A 16,210-nucleotide genomic window follows, 5' to 3' on the forward strand; every position below is an offset into this window, starting at 1 on the left:
AAAGATATGAACACAAACTGTAGGCCGGTTTCGGGATTATTGTCCCTCATCAGTACAGTGCAGTGTTACACATCTCAATCGAAGGATGATCTCTTGGGGGTAGGTCATGAGTGATATATAATTACATAATTGGCAATCCTTATCACGTCTCACCAAGACATCTCCATAGATAGTGCCTGAGCCACTTGACGCCGGAGTACTGTCTTTATATTTCCATTGGGTTCTTGAAGAGCAAGGCAAAGATTATGGAATTAGGTTAGGTTAGGTTAACTCAACTAACTCTATAATCTTTGGAATAAGGATCTTTTTTTATTACTGTTTCTTATTCTTTTCCAAACGGATAAACAGTAAAAAATAAAATAACCAATTTTTTATAACAGTTTATTCATGAAAACAAAAAATTGTTTGAGTTCATTTACATCAAAAATTTATAAAAAGTTTAAAACAAACGAATGTTGTTACTATTCAACAACTTCATGATATGAGATCAGGAAAATAACAATAATTAACCTTAACCATAACTTAAAATACTGATAGTTATTGAAATGATAAAATGAAATGCTACAATGCAAAAAATGTCGACAGCTAATGAATGTGAAAAGTTGAATATTCATAACACAGGTCGAATTTGTCACGAATTTAGATTATTAAACTGGAGAAAAGTTGTATGACAAGCTTTTACGAATTAAAATCGGAAATGGAAATATGGTTGATTTAAATAATTTCTAAAACTAATATCACAAAAATATATAAAATACTTTGAGAATAAAAACTTAATATAAATTTATCACATCTACCTTTTGTGAGTGAACCAATTGGTTCTTTTTTCCATGTCGATTGGACTCAAAAGAACACCTATAAAACCGAAGGCTTTTGAATCGATTTTCTTCAGTTAGTATTGTGGTATTCTTTCGTTGCGATCAATCAGGGATCCACTATAAAATAACATTATTCTCTATTAGATAATTAGCTGGGGACTTATTGCTAAAAATCTACTATTGCTAGTAAGCCTTTGAAAAAAGTCTCAGTAACACTAAGCATCTAACAAACATAAGATTCTGATGGCATGTGGAAATGCTTAAAAATCATTTTGAGTTCTGTACAATTTCTTCTTTTGAAGATCATATTCCGCACTGATCATTACTGTTCCCCTTGCGATTTTTCTGAAACAAAAAGCAATCATTATTATCTCCATAGTCTGATTAACGATCAATACGATGAATTTTGTTTAAAATTTTTAAATAAAAACTTTTTTCACTTTTCATTTACACTTGAATTATTAATTAATTTTTTTATGTCTCTTTTTACTTCCAATTAATAAGGCGGTGGGTTCATACAGCGTTACTAAGAACTAATACCCATCTGAAGGGACCGATCTACATAATTGGCAGACGGCGTTCACGTGTTTGCTATCAGCCGATTAGATTGGTCAATTTCTTAGCTCATAGTTCTTAGGAAGAACCCACTATAAATAAACTGCTCCACAAGAGTAAGGCATATATCGTATTCAATCGTTTTTAGAAGTTTGTAATCTTCGAGAAAATCGCTGTAAAATCAATTAAAACTCAATAACAACTTGAATAGATTAACAACTTGAATAGATCCAATAAAAATCAGTATGAGACATTTCGTCAATCTGGTCGCCTTTTTTCTGAAGTTTGATTCTTTGCATATGCTTCTTATTTTGAAACGAAGTCAGTTTATCAACGCCTTCGATTTGAAACGAGGTTTCTGAAAATGCCAAGACGTAAATTATAAAACGCTGAGGCTAATAGGGCTATCGGAATGCTACAGGGTGGCCTAACTCAGGTTCAGGTTGTTGTAGCGGAAAGGCTCCAAGTCAGCCAAAGTGTGATATCTCGACTTTGGAATAGGTTCAGGGAGACATGTTCTGTGTTGGAAAGACCAAGGCTTGGTGGGCGAGGAAAAACAACATCTGCTCAGGATCGTTTCGGCGAGAAGAAACCCTACATCTACGTGTAGAATGCTACGGAATACTCTTCAAAATGCAGATGGGGGTCCAAGTTTCCATCGAAACCATCAGACGACGTTTGAGAGAGGTGAATCTAGGTTCTAAACGTCCATTAAGAGGAGTTCCATTAACACGTGACCATAAGCGTCAAAGACTAGAATGGGCAAGGCAACTTATCAATTTGTACGATCAATGGGGTAGTGTCCTTTTCACTGATGAATCCAGATATGGACGATTTTCAGATTCTCCAAGAATAAGGGTATGGAAAATCCCACGCATACCCCGTAATGTCCAAGAAATCCATCCATTCCGAGGGGGTAGTGTTATGGTATGGGCCGGGATATGTTTCAACGTGCGCACAGATCTACACATTTGTCCTGGGAATATGACCGCTTTACACTATAGGGAGCATGTCATTGGCAATGTTGTGCCAAATTTTCACGCTGCTATTGGTGAAACTTTCCAATTTCTAGACGATAGCGCTAGACCGCACCGTGCAGCCATAGTTGAGAATGCGCGCGAAGAGCTTGGTATTCTACATTTACCAATACCTCCGCACTCACCAGATTTGAATTGCATAGAACATGCATGGGATATGCTCCAAAGAAGATTAGATAATCATCAACCTACCCCAGAATCCTTGAATGATCTGAGAGAGCTTCTGCCCCGTTTATGGAATCAAATTCCTCAAGAAATGTTCAACAACCTCGTGTGTAGTATGCGAAGAAGATGTCAAGCTGTTATTGATGCCCGTGGAGGCCATACATTGTATTGATAGTCTTAAAATGCTTGAATTCTCTGGGAATTATTTTACTCGATTTTTCTTAACCACCCTGTATAAGCTGCAGACATACAGGCTAAAATTAATTTGCAACTTGAAAACATATTAATATGAATTTTCATCATAAAAAAATCTTATTTTAACCATATTTTTTTGCAATTTAAGTCAATATCCCTAACTAATGTGGAGCAGTTTATTTCCTCGCCATGATAGGACACAACTTCTGCCGGGTCAGCAAGTATTATAATAATAATAACAGAGCTCTGGCTGAGTTACTGGCGGGCAGAAAGCAGTTCATCTCTTTTGTTAAGAGACACTGTAAAGCCAGGAATGTGTTAGATGTTTTTAGGGAGTATCTAATAACAGCAAAATGGCAAACTCAGGGTTTGCCATTAAAAGGCTTGCCTCTCACACGGAATGCAATGGCTTAGTTCTCAGGGTTCTTAGCAAACTGAGTATTGCAGACTAGATGGGCGCTAACAGGATGTGTTGATGGATAGATGAATATTTCAGCGACAGAGTGAGAGAAATGATGATAATATTTTTAGATATATAATGAAGAAACTCACTTCCAGAATTGCGGCAAAAATAAATTCCATCCATTAGCGGCTTGCCTCAGTGTGAGGTAGAGTTCAAATGTTGAAGGTATGGAAGGATCGCATTTGATACTCGATATTTTCCTCTTTTCTTCTTTCAATTCGAATTCAATGTAAAGAAGACATCCCCTAAGTCCGCAAGGCTCCAGTTCTGCCATTTGGAATACCCTCTTGGCTATGTCGATTGTAAGACCGTGCGGCAGAAGGATTTCCTCTAGGAAGTTTTCTTTCCTGGCCAACCTCAGTTCGTCCTCCAATCGTTTTGACAGTGTCTCTACAATCGCCACTTCTTCAGAACATTCGTCTCGAGCAATTTCTGGAAGGCAAAGGTTGACATTTTAGTATGTAATATTCTAAAATATAGGTATATATGTTAGATCTGAGAATTTTGAAAACTGGCTCATTTGATAGGTCAAAATAGGTTGTTCATTTCGATTTGGCTCCAAAGTTCAGAGTGCTACCTTGGCACGGTGGGATTATTCGACTTTCGTTTGTTTTTTACAGTCAGTGCTTGCGAAATGGAGTATACCGACAAATCAAAATTGTGCACAGCTGCAATGATCAGGATCAGCAACGTTTGCGAGCTTTTTCAAATTCATAACCGATGGGTCACCCATCCATGTTTGGCCCTCCTAGTACCTAACTGCCAATTGACTTCGGCGGTTTTGTAATCGAACTAGCTCTTCTAGCACCAAGGTGTTTCCCAATAAACGTAAATTTGGCGAAACTTCGTATGATATAATAAACCGATTCCGTTGGCGTAAAATTATAAGTTGCGAGAGGCAATTGAAATCGAACAACGTATTTGAATAAATGTTCAGTGTCGGACTAGAAAAAGCGATACTTTCGACTCGCGGATGACCCGCTTTAACCTCCGCCAGTTCGCTTAGCAACAACAGTGTTGAGTTTCTCTTCACCGCCTTGTAGATAGATCTCGGTCCGCTTGCGGTTCACCACGGGATTTTGCTTTCTATCGCTCAACTTTGGCAATGTTGAGGATTCAAATTCAGATGGTAGCGAAAATGGGCCGACTAGAGCAGTAGATTGTCATAGATAGAGGGGAGTTTGAGTTATTCAAATATTTATTTTGTCGATTATTACTCGTTTCTTATTTTTTTGAGAGATGACTCCCTCAGTAAGTATAATAAGGAAAGTGTGAACGAAATTCAAGCTCAATTGTTTATTTTTCTGTTTTACATCTCACTCTGATTAACATCAAATTTGAGTATTGTAGAACGTTAACTTATTAAACTTTGGTGAATAAATTTTGTTATAGCTGAACTATGAGAACGTTGAATCAATATTAAAATCGTGTATTGAGTTTATTCAACTGTCAACTGTCCACCGCCAGCAAGTGTCAATCACTTGTCCGTAGAGGGTAGACTACCCAACATACACTTGAGCGCGAAATTTGAATTTCGTTTAGTTTTCTTGATATTTCTAGTTTCCCAGGAAATTTTTCCGAAATTTTCTTCCTTCAGAACCTTCTACGAAGTATAAGGGATGTTTAAACGGAAAAATGAATAAAATCGGTTCATCCGTTTTTACGTGATACGATGACAACCCAAAAAAAGACTCATCTCAATTTATAAATATATCACATTATTTTCAGGTACTATTTTATCAATTATACTCTAGAATTAATCTTTATAATAGGAAATCTTCAATAATTTTCCTTGTGAATTGAAGAAAAACTTCAAATGATGTTCACTTGTTGAAGAAGAAGATGAAGAAGAGATAACAGTTTCGAAGTATTCCTAGTAGTAGAACCATTCGAATTTTTATTTTTGATTGTCTTTTACTGGGTGCCTTGTAATTCTTGTACAATGCTTTTGAGATCAAAAATATACACATACTCATCTTTATCCGAATAAGATTAATATTTAGAGCTGATCCTTGCGAAATTAAATCCACTATTTTAACTTATCGAATGATATTTTGTGTTCAATTCCGACAAGGTCATCTCTGCTGAGGTCGCTAAAAATAGTCAGCACTTAATTCTTTATCGTTGGAAGCATTTTCATAAACAGATACGGTCCAATTTCTGTAAGGCAATGAATGAAAAATAATTACATCGAGTTTTATGTTCCTGTTTTTGTGAGATACCGATGTTTTTTCATCAATACAACGGTCAATGAAGAAAACTATGTTGGATCTTGATTATTTCGATGGTAAACAAGTTTTCGAATTCAGAATATCGGGATTTTTTGGAAGATTGCCCGAGATCTCAAACCGACTAATCAGACATTGATTATATTGGAGAGGGTTGATTATACGTTTTAATTATAGAATGTGATCTGAACCATTTTCCTTTTTGTTGGAAAAACAAATTTTTCGCTATAGGAGCTTATAGCATAAAATAAGTTGAACTTTCATGGGTAAAATGTTCTTGAGTCTGCGGAAGCTTTTCACACATACTGTTTCGTGTATTTTTGTATAAATGGTACCTACTATATAGTATATTAACATGACAAGACATAGACTGAGTTTTCAGTTTTTTTGCCTTGAGTTATTTCGGGAACAGCATAATTTTTCATAAAACAAACAGAAAATTTGAACTATTCAAAATCGTTAGATCTCATTAATTGACATCTGATACTCATGGGAATGGGGTAAATTAATCATTCGAATTAATAAAACCCTATACTAGTATCATACTCTTCCTATTGATATACCGAGCGTTCAGTTGCCATGGAACTGTATTTTTGAGTGAAAAGACCATTCACAACAATTAGATTGATGAATTCAGAATTTGTATTCATATGCACCATAATATTTGCAGAGTTTGAAACATCTAGTAGATACCTATTCAAGTTTTTCTTAGAGTTCCAAAATTAATTTTTTTAGAACTGGTTTTATGGGGGGTTTTCCATTAAAATTCATTAGAGAATCAATATATTTTTTGAGATTATATGAAAAACTAGAATTTGAATTACGTACATGATTTTTACTAATGTAAGATAATAATGATAACTATCTTACCATAATTTATTCAAAACACCATAATTTCTGAATATTCTAGAGAAAACATTTGTTCTGAATAACAGAGTGTACCACCTTCCAAATATAAGAGATAACCTTGTTGACTGAATAAAGAGCGTTCAAAAATATTCGTCATAGGCTATGGAATTTTGAAGGTTGATTTTCTGTTTTTCCTAACGTGTTGCTTAGTTTGTATCATCATATTTTTCGAAGATATTTGAGAATAGGTACCTAAATATGTCAGTGATATCAACTTCTATCGTAGCCTACTGTATTAATTTTCTTGAGCGTTCGTTAAAAGTTAGAACCCCACGTTTGCAAATCATGGCTATGGAATTTTGAAGGTTTATCTTCTGTTTTTCCTAACGTGTTGCTTAGTTTGTATCATCATATTTTTCGAAGATATTTGAAAATAGGTACCTAACTATGTCAGTGATATCAACTTCTATCGTAGCCTACTCTATTTTTTTTCTTGAGCGTTCGTTAAAAGTTTGCACGTTTGCAAATCATTATCCTGAAAAGCTAATTCAACTCAAATATAGTTCGACACCTTATTTTAATTGAACGCATTCTAAAAAAAGTTTGACCTTGTAATATAAAATATATTATGTTATGTGATAATTTCACTAAAATGGGTATTTGGCTTTAAATGAAAGAATAATATATCGACATATAATTTGACTTGTACATAAGTAGGTATATTTTAACAGTAGATTCTTGAGGTCGAAAGAAACGATTTTTTCAGATTAAAAAAAAAAAAGTAATAGATATTTTGGGTTTTCATAACCTATATGCTACCCCTGGAGGAACTAAATTCCCTTCAAAATAACAAGCTGCACATCTGTGGATCTTAACAAAGTTGGATTCAGCCAAAGTACCCAATTTTTCCAATTCCATAAATATCAAATCAATCGGAAACGACGAGAAAAATCTGAAGAATATTTTCCCAAAAGGTCAAATATTCATTAGTGAACGTTCAACTAATTTTTAAGAGTTGGATTATGTATTTAAGTTTGTGGTATTTCTTTTTGGATAATATGGAGTCTATTGAACATCATTCGTATTTGAAATACATAATTGAATTATTTTTTGTTTCACCTCATATTCAAAAAATGAAAAAAGTTGGAAAGTATAATATTCCTATATCGATTGAAATTTAATCCGAAACGTTACATAATTATAATTTTAAAGTTCCTTTTTCAGTTCATTCTCAAAATACAATTGGATTTTTCAACTGATTTACGCATTGATGAATAATTCTCAAATGGTGAGATGAACCGCTCGAAGAGTTTTATTCGTAATCTGAGCAAGTTACCATAAAGTAAGTCTGTTCTGTGCAAGTTACGACAAGCAAGAGCAAGCTTGTATGGTGCCATCATATGCGTCGCGTACTACTAGCACTCGCCTCGTGGTTTTATATACAGAGTGGGCCATTGAAAACGAAACACCGGCTCTGTAGGTCGCCAGAAACAAATTATGAAATAAGAGCACGCTCGGACACATCCATTTTTGATTCCATTGGGGTCAACTTCTAATATCAAAATCAAAATCTTATGACTCCAATCCTTAGTGTTACAACCCCAAATCCTATATGTATTTTGAATAGGGAAGGTGGGGTAAGTGGTAAGTGATACCTCATTTGAGAGTCCTTTCTATTCTGAGTTCAGCATACTTATTTTCTTCATCCAATCTATTCATTTTCGAAATTTTCACATTTTAATTGCTCATTTTCGGAGGAACAAAGGATGGTGAAAACCACAGCCTCCTACGATACTTCGTTTTTGAGTTTGACAATTTCGTAAAGTTTCCATAACTTTTTTGTCTTTGAAGTTACAAACCTGAAACTTGAATTTTCTACAGGCACTTTTCTACGTAGAATCAACTGATGAGCCCAAATTATTTTTTCATTTCGAATCATTAGGTGAACTTTAATTTTTTTAAATGCAAACTTTTCGTGAATTTTTTATTTTTGGATTGGAAAAAAATCTTTTGTCAGTCGATTCTACGTATGAAAGTGCCCAAGAAGGTTTGAGTTTCAGATCTGTAACTTCAAAGAAAAAAAAGTTATGAGAACTTTTCGGAATCGTTAAAATCTCGATTTTTGTTCATAACTTGAAATCTAATATTGATAGGTCGATTCTGTTGTAAGATTTGGATTAGTCATGAAAAAAGAGCTACAGAATTTGTCATCCGTTTTCTTCTAGCTGCTATAGTTCGCGAGACCCCTCAGTAGAGAACGAATTTTGCCCACCCTGTACAAAATTTAAATATTTCAAAAACGAATTAATTAAATAGAAACAAATTTAATATGAATAGAAGGCATTTTATACGAAGTATCATCTATCCCATCTTCTGATATTTTGAATTCGATTTCAAAAGATGTCCCCTTGGAATAAAAAATTCACGCCTCCGAGCGTTTTTAAATAATTCAGTTCTGTTTTTTCGAATGGCCCACTCTGTATGTATACGAATTATCAGATTGAGATTTGATTTCAGGATATTCTGAACTACTGGGATAAATCTATAAAATTACTAAGACAAATTGAGTAAAACTTCAAAAAGCCCCCATCTTCCTTCAAATTATTGGAAATAAAAAAGCACAAAGTTGTGGTTAAAATTGAAAACTTCATAGCAACATATATACTCGGCGTACCTTGTTCAATTTGGGTAGAACGGAATATTCTATATCTAATTAAGAAGTATATTGTTATTTAAACAAATGATACGATATTAAAAATTTCATCATAAGAGAACCATAAGTATAATATAATAGACTCTGTGGAAGAATTCAACATCGTTGTGAGGAAATGAAAGTGTCGTTAAGCTTCTGAAATGAATTGCTCGAAAATTAGCAGAAAACTATCGAAGCAAATATTAGTTTGGGTTCCACATAATCAGAGTTATTAAAGCACTTTACACTTAAATTTTTGAGGAAAATTCATGTCAGGGTTAGAGACTAATAGGATATTACAATGAATAGCTTTTTCAGGAATTACTTTTGGATTTATCGACCATACTAGCTGGGAAATAGACTTTTCAAATTCGAATTCCAAATGCGATTGAGGTAAGTTAATCTTTTAGAATTAAACCAAACCGTTCAGAAATTTTTTCAAAAAACCGCACACTTTCACTAATTCATAGGAACATGAATGATGATTGAAAATTGATGGTGGAAATCCAAAACAGACGAAAATTTCTCACCTTCTGCCCCAGCGAACCTCACGTTGTTTGTAAGAGCTATAACTTCCATCGTGTAGAGTTCTCTGGCTTAAAAAAATTTGAGCCGGCACCGGCAACTCCAAGTTTCCGATGCGATGTACTGTGGGCGAATGCACTGACAAAACTGTATTTCAAAATCAGCTGTTCTTTATTTTTATAAAATCGTCGTCCCCACCACGTTGTTGCCGGCCGGCATCGCTACGGAGCGACGTTGTCTAACTGGCACGTTTGTCGGTAGGACAATTGTAGACTTGCTGGCGTTGTTTCAGGGTCACTCGGTATGTTCGAGTACTTTGGTTCGCGATTTTATGATATTGGAGTGTTTTCTTTCCATTGGATAGGTCAGGTATACTTCATTGTCAACGTTTTAGCGGCGCATGGGTTTGCTTATTTCGCTATAATAGAGGTCAGAGTTATTGCAACGTCAATTTTTTAATTCTTTCCTGCTCGTTACCTCAAGTTTATTGTATCCGACTTCCCCAACCTGAAATAGAAGCAACCTTTCTTTGTGAGTAAGGAGGCAGGGTGTTTGAATTTTGAAATTTCTTCGTATAATTTTTTTGTCCTGACTTGGAACGTTTCATATTTTCTTGATCCTCAGTATCATCATCCAATTTACATTACAATCAAGCCAGGTTTCAAATCGGTTTGGAAACACTCGAGCTGTTGACTTTAAATGGTCCAAAATAGATATGTGGTTTATCAGCATGGGATCTAACCACCACAGGCAGTAATTTGAAGGTGCTGCAAGATCTGTTGCATGTTGCGTGGAATTGTTGAAACCAGAGCTCCTTTTAAGCCAGCATTATTCTTCAGGAAATATGAATCAATGGTTCCAGTAGCAGTACCTTTGTTGATAAGATGTACCTCAATGTTCAGAAACATCCCATTTGATTCGGCATCAGTCATTGTAATCTATAATTTCTTCTATACAGTTTATATCTTTTACAGGCTAGTCCTTTTTGTAGGCATCGCTGTAATAGCTGCTGAACTTTGCCTGTACCGAAAATTTTGATTATATAGGTACCTACACCAAATAACCTTGTAGCTTGAAGCAAAACAAAATTAAGAATGATTCAGGGCCTATATACCTTCCAACGTCTAAATACGAAGTTACTGTTGTCATTTTCCTCACGATTTAGTACTGGAATTAAAAAAGAAAACGGATAATAACAGTTCATATGGTTAGACGGACCTGTAAAAACCTTTAGCTTTCATATCCCAATCAAGTCGAAACTAATCAAGCTGCCAATACCCGGTAAAACAACTTCTTGCCAAAGGAAGGAAACAATTATATTTGTCCATTTGAATATGTTCCACGCCATAAAATATAACATCTAGAAACCAATCATTAAACTCGTTCTTTAGAGATTAAGTCGAAAAAATGGAACTCGGCTCTATATTGTGGATTTCCTGCCTGGCGACGCGGCAACAGCGCCAGCTGGATCGAGTTCGCTTGTTTTAGCTTTGGCAAAGCCTACGTGATTTCACACTCATTCGAATTTATTCAGTATACAAATAAGAATAGAATTCTGCTCTTTGTTCGAAATGTTGACGATCAAACAGTATTTATGGGTGTATAAATATTGTTTCTTTTTAATTCGATGATGATAGCACTTATCCTTTCCTGTTCAAAACAACTGAACCTCAAATAGAGATATAGTATTTTATAGCGATGTTTCTAGCCTTTTTAATAGGAGGAACTGATAAGGTTGGTGAAAACTGAATGAACAAATACATTTATTTATACAGAGTGAGTAACAAGCAACTCACAAAATTCATATCTTCAGTGTATATACTATTTTGTAGGGAAATACTCGAACAAGTCAATTTTTATATTTTTTATTTGAACTAGCATACCTGGTAGACATTGTCCTTCTATAGTGAGGGAATATTTATGGTGGGTTCCTCCTAAAAAATTAACCAATTCTAAGGGCAGTGCCTATCATATCGGTTTCTTAGTTCTTAGTAACGCAGTAAGTCCGCCAGAAAGCCTTCAAACAGATATCAGCCTGGAGGATGAAACTCTGGAACAGGTCGAGCAGTTCAAATACTTGGGAAGCTTCATAAATACAAGGACTAACTTGGGCACGGAAATACACAACCGTATCAATTCGGCATCATGGGTATTCTGGAAGCTAAAGGTCAGAGTGTTTCAAAATCACGACCTCAATATCAAGACAGCAGTGGTCCTCCCAACGCTTCTTTACGGAAGCGAAAGCTGGACGCCCTACAGGTGACATTCAGCTTGAACAAACGTCATTTAAGAAAAATAATGCATATCCAGATGGTTCCACAAAGTTTCAAATGCGGAAGTTTTGAAGCGCGGGAGTTGTATAACAATTGAGACTCAAGTAACGAGGGCCCGACTCGTTACTGCAAAACACAAGACTCCCCAAAATAGCTATGTATGGCGAATTCACAGAGGGAGCTCGGAAACCAGGAGGCCAGTATAGGCGGTTCAAGGATATACTATCAATCCCTAAAATCAGTTAATGCCAATCATAACTGGGAACAACTAGCGTTAGACAGATCACAGAGGAGGTCTTTGGTCCACAACTATAATGGAGACTAGAGAAGAATATACAGCGGCGGCCAGATTTGGTTGGTGACTTTCCATGCCAGGAGTGTGGAAGGATCTGTAGGTCACGGTTGGGTCTCTTCAGTCACAGGAGGGCACACAGTCGCAACTATCCCTAAGAAATTATAACTTTAATCGCACCGATGGTTTTGTTTTTGACTCTTTTTGTAGATTTATCCTCGGTAATGGTATATAGCAATGAATGAGTTACGCAGTATCAACCCAAACTTTTAATAAGTTGAAGTAAAAACTAGTAAAAAGTGAGATTAAAAAATGGGTTGAAATAGTATGAAAAACTTTCATCATCATCTTTACATTTAAAAAATTAATTATGTATGTACATATTTGTACATATATTATTTTGCATATTTTTTATTGAAAGTGCACTGACTTTTTGTAAACAATATTTTCTCTCATCGAAATTTGTTCTGTCGACATAGCTCGTATATCTCAAAATATATTATCTCTCTAACCTTTGGTAATATTTGAATGTGCTAAATATTCTGAAAGAGTAACTCTTCTAGTAGACAGTCACGAAATTTCATCGATCTCGTTGCGACTGTTCGGTCTTGACGAATTTTAAAGATCAACTTTCGACACGAGTATCTCAAAGAGAAATAATCGAAGATCCAAATGTGATACATCTCCTCGAGCTAGTTCAAAATATATTCGCAACCGTTCTCTGTTCTCCATTACGTTTGCGTAATCTTCCTCTTTGATTCTATCTCATAAATAGAAATCTAGTGGGGTAAGATCTGGATATCGAGGCGGCCAAAGAACCCCTATTCCCCCGCCAACGGTCTTCACTTAACTTGTGATGTATCCTGAAAGAATACGAATGCACTGGAGCACCATTCATTTGAAAATGTTGTACGTTAACAAGTTCTGCAGAACCCCTAAGCTTTTTAAATTTTCTTCGTGAATGAAATATCTAATTTCTTCATCCTTTATTAGGCAGAATACATTTAACCGAAATTGAAATTGTTTTTCGACTTCTTTGATAGCTTGGATAGTGATTTTGATTCAGTAAAATAATTTTTGATAGCACAGCTTGGGTAAATCTTGGTTGAGTAACGATACTTCATAGGATCAGATTTTTAATCCACATGCCTCGAAATATGACTCAACTACTCAGGCGATAAGAGAATAATAAAGAAACAATAAGGTATCCTATTCAATCTCGTTCCCATTAAAATGGAGATTTGAAGTAGACATGATTCCATTTTCATTAAGTAGAGCAGTTTAAAATCATTGTGAATCATTCTTTCTTATCATCATCCAATTCGAATCGGCGTTTCATTCGTTGAATTAGGACATATTTTCTTTTGATAGTTTCAATTTTTCAAAATGCACCAAATGCGTTGGGATCCAAAGATCCCAATCTCTGGATATACAGGGAGGGTCATAAGTATGGAACAAAATTAATATTTCTTCAACCAATAACTCAAAATTAAAACGTTTCAACCTGTCAATTAATTTTTAATTATCCTCATTTTTTGACAATAAAATTTAGTTCAGTTTTTCGAATGGAAATATATACTATGTGTGGGCTTGGGAAAGGAAAATGGAATTCCACCATAATCTTTGTTTTTCCTCTAGTTTCGTTGTGTTCAGAAAAAAAAATATCTTGAAAAAAAATGATGAAACATGTGAATTGGGTTTCGACATTATTTCTTGCTATTAAAATTGAATATTTTACTTAAGCCCATTAGATATAAAAATTTTAATACCAGACGAAAACTTTCCAGACAAAAATTCATGTCTTATGAAATTATTATGAGTGATTATGATGTATGTTAACAATAAAATATGTAATTATTTTTGTATCAAGGACGAAAAACTGTCTATTACAGTCGAGCAGGCGATACAATATAGATTGTTTTTTGCCAAGGTGTATATTACATTTTTTCGTCGATCTCACATACCTTAACTTGTGTGGTGTAAATCCATCCTGGCAGTAGTTGCCAATTCCCTCATCTATTATTCATATCAATATCTATAATGAACACTAATATTCTAAAAACATTTCAAAATTCACTCGTAAATCTAGCAGATTTTGTAAAGAATTAATTTGACAAAAGTAAATGACAGTTATTGTCACAGGAACTTATGTTTTTATCAAATCCTAGCCCTTGAGATTGATTTATCGCAACTCATGGGCGTAGCCAGGGTTGAGTTTCGGGGGGGGTTTTAAATGAAATTTTTCTAATTTTGACATATAAAGTGAGACTTTTTGAAAATGATATTATGTATACCTATATCATTTCGGGGGGGGTTTGAACCCCCAAAACCCCCCCCTGGCTACGCCCGTGTCGCAACTATCGTATTTGGGCGACAAACAGAGCGGACGAAAAGTGTTTACGGACGAAAAGTATCTGATGTGGACGAAAAATGCTTGCCAACAAAAATAGTCGACTTTTCGTTCGTGAATTAGTACGTAAAATGTCATTTTATGTTGAGGTTGACAGAAAAAGGTATTTAATTCATTTTACTAACCTCTGTACACAAAAAGTGTTTTCTTCAAATTTTATTAAACAAAAATGATATTCTTAGAAATTCAGAAATACCTAGGATGAGGTGATATGCGAAGACTGAGTGAAATATGCCCTTTATAAAATGAAAAATATCTGGAATATCCCATTTCTCAGTATATTGTAAGTAAGATTTTCTACAATTTTTAGGAGCATGGTACCCTAAAGGATTTGTTCATCGAGTGCATTAGACGATGATCAGAAATTGGACATTGCATTATCTCTGCAGAAAAATCCGCATTTGTCTACGTTTTCATCCTCCCAAAATTATTGTGTGTCCAGACAATGGGGATGTTTTTGAAAGCGGAAAAATACCACCCCTATAAGGTATTTCTTGTCCGGGAGCTTTTGGGACCATGACAGGTTTTTGCAATTTTTTTAGGAGAGGATGAGACTATGTGGTGAACTCTATTTTTCCCGTATAGTCTCCATAAATAAACCTTCAAGTGAAGGTCAGCCTGCCAATATGCAAAAGTTAGAGGAGTAACCATCTAGGCTCTGAATCGATATACTTTGGACACATAATAAATTTAGGGACATCATGCAAAACTGAAGGACCGGAAGGAATTAAAATTTTTTATAATTCAACTGAGGAAAAATTCATTGTATTTTAATTTCGTAGAACGCCAACTATTAAATTTATGATTCTTACGTCAATCGATAGATTTCATTGAATAAATTATTCTGGTTCAAACGAAGGATTTCTGGATTCTACCTGATTTCTCGTGGTATCATTTCTGAGTCATCATGCACGTATAGTTTGTCGACTTCTTTGTTGAATATTCATGTTGATTGAGAGATTTGTGGGAGGAAACACTCGTTAGGTGAATGAAGGCGTTTTTTCGTTTGATAAATAGCTATTTTCGGGTGATTCTTGACGTCAACTATTTTGAATGACTTGACAATCAAACAATCATCATAGGGTATAATGTACAAATTTAAATTTATATTTTCAGATAAGGATGTAATTACCTTAACCATTCATTTTAACAATGACAAAACAGTTTTTTAGTGCACTAATTAAACCATTTCATTTTATTCGATACTTTTTGCATAACTTCCCAAGACAATAATAGGAAGTTTGAAGTCTTACAACTGTAATAAACACCCCAGTTGTGATCAATGGAAGAGGGGCTTTCCTCTGGGTAGATAGGGGATGCTATTGTTTGAGTTGTTGAAAATTGAATCTTTTCCAAAAGGGAAAAAACCTGTGTTAAGCCCGTCGCGCGAAGTATAGGACTTAGTGTTATACAGTCCAATAAACACATATAGCAACTTTACAGATACTGTTTTACAAGTGCCACCTGATTGCAGCACAAAAATTGCTGTACTGAAATTGCACAGTTTCTGTATTGCTAATTCTGCATTTAAAAAATGCATTATTTGATATACAGTTACTGCATAGTTTCTTCTGTATTAATAATACTGCATTAAAAATCGCAGGATTTGATATGCAGATACTGCACAGTTTCTGTATGATAATTTTGCATTTTCATAATGCTGTTTTTGATATACAGTTACTGCACAGTTTCTGTAATGTGTAAAATA

At 34.8% G+C, this 16,210-nt stretch overlaps 1 protein-coding gene across 1 annotated transcript; it reads right to left on the reverse strand.

The window, feature by feature from the left end:
- Window positions 1–398: 398 nt before the first annotated feature.
- Window positions 399–9,690, reverse strand: LOC123317351 (protein scylla-like). Its single transcript, XM_044903830.1, has 3 exons — window positions 9,533–9,690; window positions 3,323–3,665; window positions 399–1,163 (listed from the first exon to the last, which is right to left on the reverse strand). The coding sequence occupies exons 1-3, from the start codon at window positions 9,579–9,581 to the stop codon at window positions 1,079–1,081; spliced, it is 477 nt and encodes a 158-aa protein (XP_044759765.1). The 5' UTR covers window positions 9,582–9,690; the 3' UTR covers window positions 399–1,078.
- Between the last annotated feature and the right edge of the window lie 6,520 nt (window positions 9,691–16,210).

Source organism: Coccinella septempunctata, chromosome 7, assembly GCF_907165205.1.
Source record: "Coccinella septempunctata chromosome 7, icCocSept1.1, whole genome shotgun sequence".
In the NCBI taxonomy this organism is placed as follows: domain Eukaryota; kingdom Metazoa; phylum Arthropoda; class Insecta; order Coleoptera; family Coccinellidae; genus Coccinella; species Coccinella septempunctata.

Coding starts and splice junctions, on each gene's coding strand:
- LOC123317351 (XM_044903830.1), bottom strand. CDS start 9,581: ATGGAAGTTATAGCTCTTACAAACAACGTGAGGTTCGCTGGGGCAGAA. Junction 3,666..9,532: donor GAGGTTCGCTGGGGCAGAAG/GTGAGAAATTTT, acceptor TTTGCCTTCCAG/AAATTGCTCGAGACGAATGT. Junction 1,164..3,322: donor TTTTTGCCGCAATTCTGGAA/GTGAGTTTCTTC, acceptor TTTTTGTTTCAG/AAAAATCGCAAGGGGAACAG.